General features: G+C 49.2%; 8 protein-coding genes across 8 annotated transcripts; 3 read left to right on the top strand and 5 right to left on the bottom strand.

Moving 5' to 3' along the window:
* Positions 1–522: 522 nt before the first annotated feature.
* N7481_012007 (uncharacterized protein) lies at positions 523–3,864 on the top strand (the record flags this gene model as incomplete). The annotated part of the gene is made up of 18 exons (XM_057271226.1): positions 523–884; positions 954–1,116; positions 1,166–1,176; positions 1,226–1,281; positions 1,325–1,433; positions 1,484–1,642; positions 1,694–1,743; positions 1,797–1,881; positions 1,938–2,060; positions 2,112–2,497; positions 2,547–2,590; positions 2,638–2,680; positions 2,727–2,829; positions 2,891–3,046; positions 3,105–3,169; positions 3,233–3,383; positions 3,521–3,743; positions 3,796–3,864. 18 exons carry the CDS (start codon positions 523–525, stop codon positions 3,862–3,864), a joined length of 2,358 nt encoding a protein of 785 aa, XP_057115414.1.
* Positions 3,865–4,000: 136 nt separating this feature from the next.
* N7481_012006 (uncharacterized protein) lies at positions 4,001–6,621 on the bottom strand (the record flags this gene model as incomplete). The annotated part of the gene is made up of 2 exons (XM_057271225.1): positions 4,001–5,983; positions 6,040–6,621. The coding sequence occupies 2 exons, from the start codon at positions 6,619–6,621 to the stop codon at positions 4,001–4,003; spliced, it is 2,565 nt and encodes an 854-aa protein (XP_057115413.1).
* Positions 6,622–7,037: 416 nt separating this feature from the next.
* On the top strand, positions 7,038–7,772 carry N7481_012005 (NAD(P)-dependent oxidoreductase; the record flags this gene model as incomplete). Its single annotated transcript, XM_057271224.1, has 1 exon — positions 7,038–7,772. The coding sequence occupies one exon, from the start codon at positions 7,038–7,040 to the stop codon at positions 7,770–7,772; it is 735 nt and encodes a 244-aa protein (XP_057115412.1).
* Positions 7,773–8,296: 524 nt separating this feature from the next.
* On the top strand, positions 8,297–9,344 carry N7481_012004 (SCO family protein; the record flags this gene model as incomplete). The annotated part of the gene is made up of 3 exons (XM_057271223.1): positions 8,297–8,770; positions 8,842–9,166; positions 9,223–9,344. 3 exons carry the CDS (start codon positions 8,297–8,299, stop codon positions 9,342–9,344), a joined length of 921 nt encoding a protein of 306 aa, XP_057115411.1.
* Positions 9,345–9,692: 348 nt separating this feature from the next.
* On the bottom strand, positions 9,693–10,235 carry N7481_012003 (molybdopterin synthase catalytic subunit; the record flags this gene model as incomplete). The annotated part of the gene is made up of 1 exon (XM_057271222.1): positions 9,693–10,235. One exon carries the CDS (start codon positions 10,233–10,235, stop codon positions 9,693–9,695), a length of 543 nt encoding a protein of 180 aa, XP_057115410.1.
* A 304-nt stretch (positions 10,236–10,539) lies between these two features.
* N7481_012002 (glycoside hydrolase family 13 protein) lies at positions 10,540–12,449 on the bottom strand (the record flags this gene model as incomplete). The annotated part of the gene is made up of 3 exons (XM_057271221.1): positions 10,540–11,065; positions 11,144–11,906; positions 11,978–12,449. 3 exons carry the CDS (start codon positions 12,447–12,449, stop codon positions 10,540–10,542), a joined length of 1,761 nt encoding a protein of 586 aa, XP_057115409.1.
* Positions 12,450–13,159: 710 nt separating this feature from the next.
* Positions 13,160–13,778, bottom strand: N7481_012001 (uncharacterized protein; the record flags this gene model as incomplete). The annotated part of the gene is made up of 2 exons (XM_057271220.1): positions 13,160–13,591; positions 13,671–13,778. 2 exons carry the CDS (start codon positions 13,776–13,778, stop codon positions 13,160–13,162), a joined length of 540 nt encoding a protein of 179 aa, XP_057115408.1.
* A 620-nt stretch (positions 13,779–14,398) lies between these two features.
* N7481_012000 (indoleamine 2,3-dioxygenase) lies at positions 14,399–15,907 on the bottom strand (the record flags this gene model as incomplete). Its single annotated transcript, XM_057271219.1, has 2 exons — positions 14,399–15,556; positions 15,620–15,907. The coding sequence occupies 2 exons, from the start codon at positions 15,905–15,907 to the stop codon at positions 14,399–14,401; spliced, it is 1,446 nt and encodes a 481-aa protein (XP_057115407.1).
* Between the last annotated feature and the right edge of the window lie 278 nt (positions 15,908–16,185).

The raw sequence follows: 16,185 nt of genomic DNA, 5'->3' as shown, positions 1-16,185 counted from the left end.
TGAAAAGTAATCAATGTCATCGTCGCTTGAGTATTTTGCGAACTGGGCCGCGTCGATGAGCGGGGAAAGGACGAAGGAATGATTGAAGGCGTGGAGCGGTAAATAACGATAATCGAGTGCAACTGGAACGCCCGCGAGCCAATAGAGTCTGAAAGGCCATACGTAATCGGGATTAATCCTACAGTAGCAGGTGGATGCTGTCCTGACTCTTGTGTTCATTCAACTGGCTATGTGACTGGTCATACCGAAGTCAGCAGACCATCACAAGCGAGTGTAGTGGTGCTAGTGCTATCTTACTCCGCCTTTTTGCCTCAATAGGTCATTTTGATTATCGGGCCTGCGCGCAGTTGGGATGCGGGGAAACAGTGTTGCATCCCGTACGCCGCAATGCTTGGGCGAGCTTATCTTGGGTGGGGGTCAAAGGAATAGGAGGCTGCCCCTATGATAAACACCCATTATATAGACCTCGGCATACTGCTATTGCTTGTCTGTCGAAAAAATTTCCCCGGTAGTATCGACATGATGCATCCATCTGTCCCCGAGATTGACGGCATCTCGCCCTCGCAATCGGAGGAATTTGCACAGCATGAAAAAATAGCGACAGGTAACATAAAGGAGCTAAAGAAATTTGAATTGTCACACCAATGGGATCCAAATCTACCCCAGGAGAAACTCGATACGATCAAAGAAGCCGTTGAGAATGGTGACCACGAGAAAGCAGTCGAGTTGGATAAGGCGCTTGCACAAGATTCGCAATATGATTCCGTCCGTGCGGCTGTGCGCAACACCGACAATGGAGAAGTTGCGAATACAGTGCGTGCCTGGATCCTCGGGCTACTTTTCACGACTGTTGGCAGCGGACTGAACATGTTCCTGAGCATGAGGTCCGTAATCAATGTCTCTCCGTTTTGTTCTTATTTTTCAAATAGGAAACATGTCTAAGCATCTTATAGAAGTCCTGCTATCTCTTTTCCGGCGATCGTCGTACAATTGCTTGTCTATCCGATTGGGTGTTTTTGGGCTAGAGTTATGCCAACCAGGGTTTTTAATACGTTTGGGCTACGGTGGACATTGAACACAGGACCCTTCACCATCAAAGAACATACAGTCATCACGGTACGAAAGTATTATCCTCATCGAACTTTGATATACTGACAATTATTAGGTTATGGCCAAGTAAGAATGCCCAAATATCATTTGACCATTTCTAATACCTCATTTATAGTGTGTCAATAGGGTATGCCTATTGTACCGATGCTCTTCTAGCCTTGAAAGCGAAACGTGAGCTTGAGCCCTCTTCATGATCGTCCGTTACTGACCTCAGAAGCTTTCTATAATATGGAAATTGGATGGGGCTTCCAGCTGCTATTTGCGCTGAGTAGCCAGGTGGTTGGGATTGCGTTGGCAGGAATCTTTCGCCGATTCTTGGTGTGGTAAGTCAAATTATGCTCTGGATAACAATTCCAATGTTGATGAGGGTTAGGCCTGCTGCTATGATATGGCCTGGCCAGTTTGCCAATACTGCTTTGTTCCACGCTCTACATGATAAGCGACCTTCCAACCCATCCGAGACAGATGGTTGGAGTATTTCCAGGTACCGATACTTCATTTACGTTATGGCTGGTGCATTTTTCTGGTATTGGTGAGTTTCAAGTTTTAAAGAGCTAGATAAATCATTGCTAAGCCTGAAAAGGATCCCAGGTGTGATCTGGCAAGGTCTTTCGGTTTTCGCGTTTGTTACTTGTAAGTATATTTTTCTCGAACATTCTTTTCGAAAACTAAAATGCGATGTATAGGGATTCGCCCAAACAATGTGGTATTGAACCAGCTATTCGGCGGGTTCTCTGGGCTATCATTGATCCCAATTACCTTTGACTGGACGTTGGTTTATCCTTATCTCATTCCGATTGATACCAGAAATCACTGACGGGAACTAGCTACGTCTCAGCTTATCTCCTCGATCCACTTTTGGCTCCAGCACACGCCATAGTCAATACATTGATTGGACTGACGGTTTTCATCATACTTGCTACTATTGGAATATCTTACACCGGGGCCTTGTGAGTGATTAGGAGCTGGATAGGTACAATCAAAACTAACTAATACTTCAGTTATTCTGCCTATCTGCCTATCAACACATCGTCGACTTTTGATAACACTCAGCAGTCTTACAATGTCACCAAAATTCTAGGTGAAAGTTTCTCTTTTGATGAGCAAAAATACAAAGCATACTCGCCTATGTTTCTTGCCCCGACATTTGCTTTGAATTACGGTCTTTCTTTCGCTGCCCTAACCGCGGCCGTTGTGCATATCATCTTGTTTCATCGCAAGGAAATCTGGCACCGATTCACAACAGCTCGCGAGCAGGAGCCCGATATCCATTTGATTTTAATGAAGAAATACCAAGAAGTGCCTGAATGGTGGTATGCGGCATTGGGTGCTGTTTCTATTGCATTGGGCTTGGCAGGTATTCTGGCATACGACTCGCAACTCCCTTGTAAGATGCTCGCATATCCCTCTGCTGATGAAAATTGACAATAATATAGGGTGGGGCCTTTTCGTATCAATCATTATCGCAGCGGTGTTTATTGTACGTGCGGTCCTGGTATCAGCAAAATTATCTCTAACAGCTAGCAGGTCCCGACGTGTATGATCCTGGCAATCACAAATATTCAACTTTGTATGCATGACAGATCAATCCTGCTGGATAAAGCTAACCATTTTAGCTCTCAATGTTATATCACCATTCCTAGCCGGTTTCATGATCCCTGGAAAACCAATTGGGGTGATGGTCTTCAAAGTTTTCAGTACCATCACGTTGGGACAAGCGTATGCTCACATACTCTCCGCACTTGAATAGTCTTCCAAAATTGCTGCTAATACTCTCCAGACAAACCTTCTGCCAAGATCTCAAGATTGCGCACTACATGAAGATTCCACCTCGCGTTACTTTCATGTGCCAAGCTGTCGCGGCAATCTGGGCTTGTTTTGTTCAGATTGCGGTCATGAACTGGACTTTGGGAAATATTGAGGACGTTTGCGCTTCGTGAGTTATATTAACCTGTTGACTGAATGCTCGGTCCCTAACCAACATTTATATGCAGCGATCAATCATCACACTTCACATGCCCTAACGGCAGAGCATTTTTCTCGAACAGCATTACATGGGGTAGATACTCATTTTACTTGAATTCTTTATAGCTGCGTTACTGACCATAATATCCATGGATAGGAGTCATTGGCCCTCAGCGGATGTTTGGACCTGGTAAAATATACAATAGCATTTTATGGTTTTGGCTATTAGGCGCACTGCTTCCAGTCGCCTTCTACATCTTGATGCGGGTATTTCCCCGCTCAAAAGCCAGACTCTTGAATGCACCTGTGTAAGTAGTATTGACGGTATTGGCTCGGCTCATGTACTAATGTGGTTGATAGGATGCTTGGGGCTATGTCCTGGATTCCACCGTAAGTACGCTGCCCTCGCAGCAATGAGACATTTCTGACGCTTGGGATCATGCAGTGCCACGCCATTGAGTTATTTCTCTTGGGCCATGTTCGGACTCATCTTTAACTACTGGATTCACCGCCGCTGGCGCGGATGGTGGCACACTTATAACTACATCACTGCTGCAGGACTTGACACTGGACTCATTCTTTCCACAATTGTAATTTTCTTCGCAATTACATTCCCCGGTGCCACTTTGCCCAATTGGTGGGGTAATACAGCGCCATTTGAAACAATGGTGAGTTTTCAAAGGTTAAATTCAAGCCTTCAAGCTAATATAGAACTTCCAGGATTCCCTCACCACCGCAGTTAGGAAGACAGTTTCTGAAGGTGAGATTTTTGGGCCCGCGAAATGGTGATACTTAGGCTCGCACATCCGCGATATTTGATTGCCGTGTAATCTCTCGCTACGTATTTCTAGAGTTATTTTCAGGGAAAATATTCCAGTGAATTAAAAGCTAGGAGAAATCATTTCATGCTGTATTTATTGGTGTCTCAAATACTACTGCTGGGTCCCCCATCCCATTGCATGCCTTTGGCAGAATCAACCCAACCATACCAATCGATATCATCAATCTCCATGTTGATATCCGCAGACAAAACATTTGGATCCGACGGGACTTCCTCGTCCCACAACCAAGGAACTATCCCTGGGCCAATTGGCTCGCCATTTGGCTGGTATGTTGGAACCTCTTGGAAAATGTCTGTTGCTTGTTGCATATTATTTCCAGACGCTGGCGGGAAGGAATCAGATTGTATAGCCGTGCCAAAGCCGACGGGGCAAACGTCTGTTGGGTTGAGTGCAGACGAGTTAGAGCTAGCAGTGGCATGAAGGGACTGAACGCCAGAGGCTGAAGTGGACCCAAGACCTGTATGCATGAACGATTTGTTGCCAAGGTCAACAATATCGTCTTTTCTCGCGTATGTCTCATCCCCGTGATCCATCACAAGCTGGCGCCATCGCTCGAGTGATGAAATTGCTCCATTGGAATCCAATTCGGGACTAGCTGGGAGCTGTATTTTCCCATACTCCTCTTCGAGACTTGCGACAGCTTGGGGGTCACTTCTTAGCCGCACAGTCTCGCTTCGACGATGGGTTTGAGCCTTTTCCATTAGTCTTTTCAGTGGGAAGCAAAATTGTGTGTTTTGATTCATGTGTGACTGTGGAGGAATCAACCAGGCACTGTGAAGGGCAACCCAACCCCTTTCCACAATAGGCGACCACGGTACTCGGCAAATCTCAATTAGAATATAGACGATTGCATGCCAGTGGGTGTATGTTTGGTAGACCCAGCGCCAGTGGCGACATGCCTGCTCGGAATTAAGAGCATGATTGTATTCCGCAATCTCGATCGCACAAGCGAGGAGTTTAGCTCTTATTTCGCCCGTGAGTTGTTCACTAGGGGAAGAAAATAGATGCGGAAGATACACAAATAAGGTCATCTTGGCAGTGACAAGACGCGCGATCGTGACTGAAACCCAGTACGCAATACTCGATTCGGTCGCGTGTTTCAGATAGGTTTCTTCCGTGCTTTGATAGATTTCGTGTAGCAGGCGGCTCTGCTCCTCAATGCTTGGTGATTGAGCATTATTTGCCATCATTTCCCTTACAATCATGACTGTTTGCGCAGACATTCGCGGAAGGGACATATCAGTCAGCCCCTCCCTTTCAGGGGCCATCTCTTGGATATCTGGCCCTATATCTGCGTTGTTAATATTGGAAGGGATTTTGGTATCGAAACTCCCTTCGGTGATAGTGAACTCAGTTCCTTGGTCTTCTGATGTTCTAACATCAAGCATGCAAATGCTCCACCAGACTCTGCGCCTCATCTCGACATCATATGGACTCAAGTTTGCAAACTTCGAGCCATCTCGATGAAGACCCAGGGAGATAGCCATGCGGATGGCCAGACCAGTCATCATCCAAACAAATCTCGGGCTGTCGTGTCGGCGGAGAAGGGCAAGAAAATTCACAAAGGCTTGTACTAAAGCGAGATCAGGGACATTGAGAAAATCGGCCTTTGCGAGGGCATGTTCAAGACCAAGACGATATTTAAGATTCAGCTCCTGCTTTGTGCATCCGAAGTTGATGATGATATCGTCGTTCTCCATGGATGTGATTGCTGCATAATAGATTGAGAACAATAGGGCTTCATTGGCCGCTGTAAGCCGGGTCATGTCGCCTCGCAGCTCCCGGATCATCTTGGTAACGGCAGGCATGTACACGCATTGGGTGACTGAATTCACGTTCTCTGAGAAAATATCCAAAATGAAAGGTATCTGCGAAGGCAGTGGGTGAAACTCGCGAAGATCGGGGGCAGTCGGGTTGAGATTGTGTCTAAAGAAGAACGAATTTCGTTCGAGAGGGCTCCGTTCAAGCTCTTGGGTAGATGGGGTCTGTCCGAATGATTCTTCATCATCAGAGCTTTCATTCCCCTCCAGGGCTAGATGCTGTGTGTCCATCTTCAGGTCATTCAACTAGCCACCGAGTCAGTCAGTTACCTCATTCTGTCTACAATGTGAAATTTACATACCTCGTCGTTAACCCGTGACCAAAAACCACTGCCAATATAGTGACTGCGATTTGGATCTTCGACGACAAGTCTCCCAAATTGTGTGTCCATCTTACCCGGATTTGCAGATAGACGACCAATTCCACTAGTAGCGTCTGCTTCGTGGCTGCCGTTGAAATTCACATCGGGTGAGCCACCAGCAGAGGCAGTAGCAGCAGCAGCAGCATGAGCTTCATCAAGCTGACTACTCAGATGCTTGACGAGAGTCTCCAGACTTCTAAGTCGGTTCATGACGTCGCCGGGGGGTCCCTGCTGGAGACGCCGAGCCCATCTTGGCTGTCGATCTGTAGTTGGGAAAACACAGGAGATATTCGCGCGACGACAATTCGAACATGGGGACTTTTTATCACAGCGAACCTTCCTGGTTCTACAAGTCACGCAGCTGCGTGGCTTAGGGGCGCGCGGGGATGAGGATGAGGTTTCACCTTCACCAGCCACCCTCGCGTGTTTTTCGGCCTCCAAAGCCGAGCCCGACGCGAGGGCCGACGCGGGCGCGGACGAGGACGAGGACGAGCTGGGGAATGTCACAGGAGCCTGCGACATACTATAGCAACTAGTCTTGCGCGACAAGTCAATCACCAGGTGATTATGATCCGAGTATTCCCTTTCACAATATTTTGACGATGTGAACTTGTATTGCTGGCTCGTGATGTCCCGCGAAGTCAGCGATGTCAGCGACCGGATGAGGCAAAGCGGACAGCCACAGCCCCCCAAAATATGAGTGACTCCTTCACAAGGCGAAATCTGGCCGAGTTTCTTGTAAATTTGAACCTACTTGTAGTGCATCTCCATTTCGGTCATCTTTCGGTATGTCCCATGGCATTTCAACTGTACATAAAATAGTTGGGACATCCCCCCCAAGTCAATAACCACACCCACAGCTCATCAAATATTCAATACCACCACCTCCAGCAATCAACTGGCTACTGAAACCACCTTTAATCATCATCACCTCCATCATGACTTCGACCAAAACCATCGCCTTCATCGGTGCTAGTACTGGAGTTGGCTTGTCGGCACTCAAGCACGCCCTCGCCGCTGGCTACCAATGTACAGCGCTCTGCCGAGTGCCCTCAAAGCTCTCCTCCGTATTTCCATCGGAGTCAAACCCCAACTTAAAGATTATCGAGGGAAATGCGCTTGATATCAAAGCCGTCTCGCAGTGTCTGGACGCAGGAAACGGGAAGCTCGTCGACTTCATCGTTTCCACGATTGGCAGCCGGCCAGTATGGGTTAAATGGAAAATGTCCATCGAAGACCCGACCGTCTGTCAAAATGCAATGGCGAATGTCCTTGAATCTCTTGCTCAACTTCGAAATGCGGGCCTCACCGGCAACCCACACATTATCCCTTTCAGCACGACTGGAATGTCGAAATATGGTCGCGATTACCCCATCGTGTTGGCATTTTTCTACCTCGTGCTTCTCAAAGTCCCCCACGAGGACAAGCGAGCGATGGAAGACAAGCTCATTGACAGTGGTGAATCGTATACGATCGTTCGTGGAAGTCTCTTGACCAATGGCGAGACTACCAGGACGGTTCAGGTTGGCATTGAGGACCACAAAACTGGTCGGGAGTCGGAGGCTATTGGATATACCATCACCAGGGAAGATGCAGGGAAGTGGGTTCTAGAAAATCTTGTTTCTCAGCGGGATGAGAAGTATCAAAACAAGATCCTGATGATAACGACTTGATTCATTCAAGTTCGCTGGCGGGTTATGTCGGGGATATGATTAATGGAGTTTCCATTCCCATGCTTTTTGTCCTGTTCTCATTTAATGATGATTTAGAACTTTCAAATTGATATTTTATAGGGCGCCTATTCAGCATTATTAATGAATTATTATTACAACTTGAACTTGAACCTTGGAAACAATCGATATTCTCAATATTAGTAGTAGTAACCTTCTATATACTTGGTCCATCTCCAGGCTGCCACTTACTAGTAGTAGTAGCAAATGGTTATTCACTGCAATATCTAGACCCCATTAGAAAATAATGCATAGAAGATAAATTCTATTTTAATACTCCCCTACCAAATGTTCACAAACAGATAAATTGCCCACTCCCAATCCTGCAATTTGATTAGTCGTGCCTTTTGGCCTCAGGCTCTACACACTAACCCGATCGGGCGACAATCCGGAGACTTTTGGGAAGCTCGCGGCAATTCGACCTTTCGACCTTTCGATCTCCAATCTCCAACACACCCCAACAGACAATGTCGTCTTCCGTGAGAATGGCCGGCCTACTCGGTCAGGCCGCCCGAGTCATTTCCATCCCCGAATCCTCTCAATCCTACCGCATTCTTCCCCTCCTCCGCAGCACGTCGCGATCACAATGTCGAGCCTACTGCCAAGCGCAGCGCCCTCGCTCAACCCAGAATATCAAGAGTGCCTTGGAACTCCGGAATAACTTCTCAACGAGTGCCTCTTATGCTCGCTCCAAGACTATGGGTCAATTGAAGCAGCGCAACTCCACCGGGCCTTTCTCGTGGAAGGCGGCCTTGCTGTTCGTGTTGACCGGCGCGGGCATGATGATTTACTTCCGGGTCGAGAAGGCTCGTCTGGAGCGCAAGCGTATTGCGGAGATGAGCAAGGGTGTTGGAAAACCCAAGGTTGGCGGTCCGTTTACGCTGAAGGATCTGGATGGAAAGGAGTTCACTGCGGAGGATCTGAAGGGCAAATACAGCTTTGTGAGTTCGGTCTGAATGGAAACGGGGTCTGGGGGGGATGGACTGTTTCTGACTCGTTTTACGATTTGCAGGTCTACTTCGGTTTCACCCATTGCCCCGATATCTGCCCCGACGAATTGGATAAGATGGCCGAGATTATCGAAAAGGTTAAGGAGGCTACCAAGGACGACAAGGTTTTCCTGCCCGTTTTTATTACCTGTGATCCTGCTCGCGATAGCCCCGAGGTGCTGCGCGAGTATCTAAAGGAGTTCCACCCTGGCATCGTTGGCTTGACTGGCACCTACGAGCAGGTGAAGAATGTTTGCAAACAGTACCGCGTCTACTTCAGCACGCCTCGGGATGTTAAGCCGGGTGAGGACTACTTGGTTGACCACAGTATCTACTTCTATCTGATGGGTAAGGCATACCGACTCTTGACTTTATATTACCGGAAGGCTAACTCACCGTGACAGACCCCGACAACGACTTTGTTGAGTGCATCGGTCGCCAGGACACCCCCGAGTCTGCATCCAAGGTTATCCTGGAGCACATCAACGACTGGAAGCGCGAGGGCAAGCCGCTGAAGCTAGAATAAATGCGCCGACATGTATCATCAAAATTGTACCATAGCCCTGTCAAATCTGAATACCCTGCTCATCGAATATATCCAGCTATAGAGTCTGTCTGCTATCTCTCGAATCACAAGACCCGCCAATCGATTCTACTGGCAGTTAGAGGGAGTCAGATACTGTCTTATATACTTGACCTTATATAAACAGTACATACAGTACACCCCCTTCAGCGTACGTAGCATTCTATCCAATCGTCCGCCTTCGTCTATCGGGGCTATCAATCAGAACAAGAACAACTTGAAAAGTCACACCAAACAGCCCTCCTGACAATTCTTTCCCCAAACACCGGCTTACACCAAGTCAGGTCTCTCTCACAAAGCCTCACTACTCTTCAACTTCCCCTCAGCATCCCGATCAGCATTAGCCCTCCATTCCATCCCCCCATCCAAAAACTCCTCCCTCTTCCAAATCTCCGCCCGCTCCTTACAAGCCTCTAGAATCTCCTCCCCAGCCCTCCAACCTGCAGCCCGATGTCCGGAACTAACAGCAATAGCAATAGAAGCCTCCCCAATCGGCACAATCCCCATGCGATGCGCAATGCTCACGCCCAAAAGCTGATGTTTCTCCACGGCCGCCTCCGCAATCTCCGTCAATGTCTTCAGCGCGAGAGGCGGGTAGGTTGTATAACTGAGTTGGGACACGGAACGCCCTTCGAATGTATCGCGCGTTGTTCCGAGGAATAAGACGTTTGCGCCGGCTGCGGGCGAGGAGGTTTGCGATAGGTAGGTGTTGGCGTCGAGTGGGGTGTATGTTAATGTGAGGTGGATGTTTTTGGCGGCATCGTGGGTTGTGCGCGGGTAGGTTTTGGGATCCAGGTGTGCTGGCAGAGGCAGAGGGGTTTCTTGTGTTGTCATTGTGTAGTATACATGAGCGGTCTATTTGAAGAAGGGAAGTTCCTATGGTTGGGTTGGAGTCTTTAGGCAGGGAATGTTAACGCTGGCTTATCAGTTGCGGGGAACCGGTGGATAAGTGGACTCCGATACGAGAGAGTCGCGGAGATCACCGACAAAGGGACACCTTGGAAATTAGGGTATGGTTCAGGGTTGTAAAGCTGGTTCTATTCAAGTTTGATTGTTCATGCTCATATACTATGTATTTTGTGGGATTGTGGTGTTATGGACACAGTCACTGACTGCCCAGTTATGCTGAAGAGCGGATTTATAGAAGAACAACGGCAGCCTCATAAGGCCGGAGCGACCACTTGCCGCCAGAGAAGCGTTGTGTAGCTTCTGTAGTGCCGTCGTAGTTGTTAAGAATCGCCTCCTTTATAGAAGAGACCCCGTTACTTCCGGCGTCCCAATCCACAGTCTTCGCGGTGAAGTTGCACACGACCAACGCCTTCTGGCTCTCGTATTGACGAGTGAACGCGAACACTTCCTCATTGGGTTCGTCGACTTGGACCCAGTCTCCATAGACGAAGACATCCAGATACTTCTTGCGAAGGCCAAGCACCGAAGCCCAGAAGTGGTAGGTCGAATTGGGGTCCTTGACTTCCGCTGCGGCGTTGACTCGAACGTAATCCGGGTTCACCGACATCCAAGGCTTGACGCCTGGTCCAGTGAAGCCGGCATTCTCAGCATCAGACCACTGTACTGGGGTGCGTGCGTTGTCGCGGGATTTCTTCTGGTACTCTTGTCGGGCAATGGCCTGGGCTTCCGCATTGAAGTAGTCCTTCTTCTGTTCTCTATGTCGATTCGATGCCGGGTTAGTTATGGCCAAAAAGGCATTTCAGCACATTGATGAGATAGATGCCTTCACTTACCCATACCAGTGATTGAGGCAATCAATATCCTTGTACTCTTCAATCCCCCATGACTTTGGAACATTCCGCATACCGATTTCCTGGCCTTGGTACACAAACGGAGTCCCGGATTGCAGGGCCAGCGCGATCGCCAGCATCTTGGAAGAAATACGACGATACTCTTCAGGGGCATTCGCAAAGCGATCAATCGAGCGAGGCTGATCGTGGTTCTCCCAGTAAAGCGCATTCCACCCATCATTCGCATACATAAAAGTTTGCCAGCGCGCGAAGAACTCCTTAAGCTGGGAAAGTTTCCAGCTACCGGGTTCAAACTTGTTAGCATGGGGCCCGTGGTCGATATCGACGTGCTCGAAGTTGAAGATCATGTTAATCTCGTTCCGGTCGAACTGCACGGCCTTGAGTACTTCCTTCTCGTCTTTAACAAAAGGCATCTCGCCCACACTAAATGCGTCGTATTCTTTAAGAATCTCGCCAATACCCTGCAGGTACTCGTGCAGACGGGGGCCATTGGCGTAGAATTTATCACCCCATTGCCATCCTCGGCGCGCATCGGTGACCTCTGCATCGGGGAAATTCTGGTCTTTGCTGATGAAGTTGATGACATCCATGCGAAAACCATCGCAGCCCTTGTTGAGCCAGAATCGAACAATGTCATGGACGGCTTTTACGACAGGAGGGTGTTCCCAGTTGAGATCGGGCTGCTCGGTGGCGTATAGATGGAGGTAGTATTCGCCGGTGTGTTCGTCGAATTGCCATGCACTTCCTATAGATCGGCCATATTAGTATGAGGATTTCTTTTTTTCTCTCTCTTCTTTTGGCAAATGGGATACTAACCCTGGAAATGGGAAATCCAATTATTCGGAGGCTGACGATTGCCATTCTCGTCATAGCGAGGAGGTCTCCAGACGTACCAGTCCCGGTACTCGTTATCCTTAGAGCTGCGTGATTGCTTGAACCACTCATGCTGATCACTAGTGTGGTTGACCACCAGATCCATCAGGAGCTTCATGCCCCGTTGATGGCACCCCTGGATCAGCTTTTCGACATCTGCGACCGTACCATACTCATCGGCGATGCTGTAATAGTCGGCGATGTCGTAGCCCATATCAACCTGGGGAGATTTGTATGACGGGCACAGCCAGACGATATCAACGCCCAAATTCTTGATATAGTCCAGCTCGGAGATAATACCCGGGATATCGCCAATGCCATCGTTATTCGAATCCTTGAATGAGGCAGGCCAGATCTGATAGACGGAGCTTTCTTTCCACCAGGCGCGGTGGTTTGGCTTGTTCGGTTTAGCCATTTCAGGGAGAGGATTATGTATGAAGGGTGACTTGATGGGAAGCTGGGAAGGGCCGAATCTTGAGAAAAAAAAACGACCAAATTGTTCTTTCAGATTATAGAGGGAAGCTGGCCATATAAGTAGGGGTAGTGTTCCCACCAGGATGCGGACACAGCCAATCCGCTCATATGGGAGTCGCGCAGTAGCTAGGGTACCCAGACATCCCACCGCGGGGCATGGTGGGGACTGGCCATTAGATGTTATGAGTTATGTAGCAGAAGCGCCGATCAGCGTAGGTGCAGTTGAGTTGACTGCAGTATGAGCGGCCACGTTGAACGCTGTAGGCCCTGCAATTGCGGAACTGGTGGAGTGTCTCCACCGTCGGTGCGCGGTGCGATGATGCAACGGGGGGGTCAACAATGTGTCTCCGTCAGATTCTCGGCGAAATTCTCGGGCAGTTGTTTACAGTAGTACAAGGCTAGGCTTCGGGAGAGGAAGTTGTGATTCGTCAATTTTATACTGTACCTCAGTCTTTCTTTACAAGTCCGCATCTAATGTGTCTACAGATTTCTTATAAAAAGTCAGGTCTTAAAAGTATCAATGGATCGTAAATTGGGAATCATAAATCGTAATAATAAAACAAAGCCGAGACCACCACCACTGGTAGCCCGCCGATCCGAAAGAAGTACATCGCTCTTATAATGCCACCTTCAAGCTCGGTTTCTCATGGTTTAAACACCCTGCTTCTTGGCAATATCAGCTTCAGCACCACGCTGACGAGTCTTGCCCTCATCATGCATATCGCGGAACTTCTGCTCCTCCTCCCGGTCTCCAGCAACAGCCGCACCGATCGAGCCAAGAGTACCCTGAGCACGGTTCTGCATACCGCTACCCCAGTCCTTGAGTTGACCCTTGGCCTCTTGTTCCTTGCCAGCGGCGTTTTGTTCAGCGCCTGCGCGGCGCAGGCCCTCGTTGCCGATCACGTTTCCAATGGCTTCCTTGGTAGAACCCATGGTCTGGTCCCAGGAGCCGGTGGCACGGTTGGGGTCATCTTGAGCGACGGCGCCGGTGTTGGGGTCTGCGGTGATGGGGCCGAGCTTGGCGGTTGTGTGGGAAGCTTCGTTTTGAGCCTTGGCTTGCTCCTGGGCAGCTTCACCCTTGATCTGGGGAATGTTAGTATATCTTTGTTTGAATTCTTGGCTGGAAGGGTGTTGTGTTATGTTGAAGAGAGGACAAGCTTACCTGGGTAGAGGAGTCACCAGCCACCGCACCGTAGGCGCGTTGGGCCATACCAGTGGCCGAGTTGGCAATGGAGCCAAGAGTGGAAGAGTTGCCGTTGTCGGTAGACATGTTTGTAGATGTAGATGAGATGTAGATGAGATGTAGATAGGATGTAGATAGAATGTGGTAAATGAGTTGATATAGTGTGGAAGAGAGGAGTTGTTTTCTGAATGATTCAATTTCTCTTGGAGGTTCGGCTTCCTTTTATAACTTTGTCCCTTTGTATGTTTAGTATGTTTTGCACCGGTCGTGTCTGCCTTCCAAGATTTGATGGTTCTTGCCAAACCGTGATCGATGACATCATCCACTGATGTCACATCATGTGATGTGTTAAAGCCACCAAGCGGAGGCCTGCGTCATTGCATTTCCATCCTCATTCGAGAACCAATGGAGACGGATATTCAGGGGAGGAGAAGCTTCGACAGGTTACAGTGGATCCCAGTAGAAGATCAAATATACTCGTACACAATGTGGAGGGGTTTGGTGTGGAATGACTTGGTCAATATGATGAAATTGTGGACTTCGTAATAGAGTCATACATTGTATGTAGACTCGGAAATCAGTGAACCCATTAACGCCCGTTTTGACTCACTGCAGAGATGCAGGAGATATATTCCCAGATGCATATGGACGCTCAAAATAAATGGCAGAAAAAAGAAAGATAAACAAAAAAGAGATAACCTTGACCACTACCAATGGCAGATTCCACCCTCACTATCATCAGCGGTCCATGTTCCACATAGACCAACCACCTCAAGATGGCCATCGGGTTGCTCGCCGACCTTGCTCAAAGCAGCTGAACCCTTATCTGCGGGGCCATTACTGAGCAAGCGTCGAGCCCACGCATCAATAGCCGGTTCACCCGTCTCATCGCGCGCCTGTTTTAGGAATGGGATGAGCGCCGTGCCACCAGTTCCACGCAACTTCTTATTATCTTTGGGCGCAGCCGTTGCGAGATTTTTGACAGCTGGTTTGCTGGGTTCGCCGGACTGCGATGCAGTTCGCGCACCTCGCGACTGAATAATAATGTACCGTGAAACGATCTGGATGTGCTTGTCACGCATGACTCTCAACATCGAAAGACAGGCGTCGTAGGCGATGCACAGGGCGGGATCGGTGCGATGAGCCTCAACGTAGGCTCGGATATTGGCGACAGATTCGACATCTTGTAGGAATCGCCGGTGCGGGCCCGGCATGTATTCACGCATCTCGTGGATGAAGCCGTGGCGGGGTCGCGGGCTACCTTCAGCATCGGCAGAGGCTTGGTCCTTGCGGGTGACACCAGTCGGGCGATGCTCTATTCCCAAGACGATATCGAAGAACTGTATCAAGGAACTTTGGGCATTACTGCCTCCACCGTATTGGCGGTATTGGGGCGCGTTGCGGCCATCGTCATAGAGCACTCCATTCGGTAGCCCGGCATCAGCCATGTTCTTGCTGCCGGCCAGGTATGGACGGATGCGATTGTAGAAAACGTATGGGTCGCAGTTGTCGTACATGCGCACAAGCAGTCCGCTGATCTCATCTATGATTTCGGCAAGGTGCTGCAGGCACTGCGTCACGACCTCGGCCCTGTCTTGACGCGCAGCGGCGATCGCCTGCAGCATCAGTGGGATCGACGGCGCACCACGTGCTTCCATGGCGACTGAGACGAGAAAGAACCATTGCTCGTCGAGGGAGCCAGTAAAGGTTTGCAAGCAGGCGAGATTATCCAGATTATCGGTAGGCTCGTCGGGGAAGATTGGACGGTAATTCCAGAGGCAGACGCCGGCATAGGTTGCCACAGGCGGCAGCTGTACTCGTTCACAAACCTCAAATAGAGGCTGTGTAAGTTGTGGGGGAATCCTCTGTAACACAAGATGGTCAGTTTTCGTTGTTCAAATCGGGTCAGGATCTTGGTGTAGCCCTACCTCGGCCGGTCGATCACCACCCCAGACATAGCCATGCAGCATGAAGACCAAAACCACATATGCGCGGCGCCATTCGGCATCTGTTTGGAGGTTGGAGGTAGATAGGATAGGAAGACAGTCCACAACAGCACGCACGCGCTTGCTCAGTAGTAGGGGTTGCAGATTCTGGACGATGGATTCCCATTTGGCGTAGAACGCTGGTAAGGTGTCCAACGGCGGTTCGGCCGGCAGGAAACCAGTTCCCGCCGAGATGCCGTAGTCCTCCAGGCGGGGGACGGGAGGTAGCATGGTAAGGAGACGAGGAGGTGAGATCCAAGTATGAAATACCAAGAGATAAATTAATCGAGATGAGACAAAGTGAGGAAATCAAACGATGTCCAACACAACAAGCCCGTTAGCAGGGGGCACGTGGGCACTGGCAAAGATGGCGGATGGGACAGTCGGGTGTCATGGGCTGCCTAGACTGTATGGAATATGTGTAGGATGTAGGATGTAGGATGCAAGATAATTATTGAGCAATCCTCAATCAATTCCGATACTGAGGGAGTTGTTCTTGGTAGGAACAC

This window comes from Penicillium waksmanii (assembly GCF_028829765.1).
Source record: "Penicillium waksmanii strain IBT 27052 chromosome Unknown utg000010l:1.0-3698451.0:1.0-3701458.0, whole genome shotgun sequence".
Classification (NCBI taxonomy): domain Eukaryota; kingdom Fungi; phylum Ascomycota; class Eurotiomycetes; order Eurotiales; family Aspergillaceae; genus Penicillium; species Penicillium waksmanii.
This window is presented reverse-complemented; position numbering and strand designations above follow the sequence as displayed.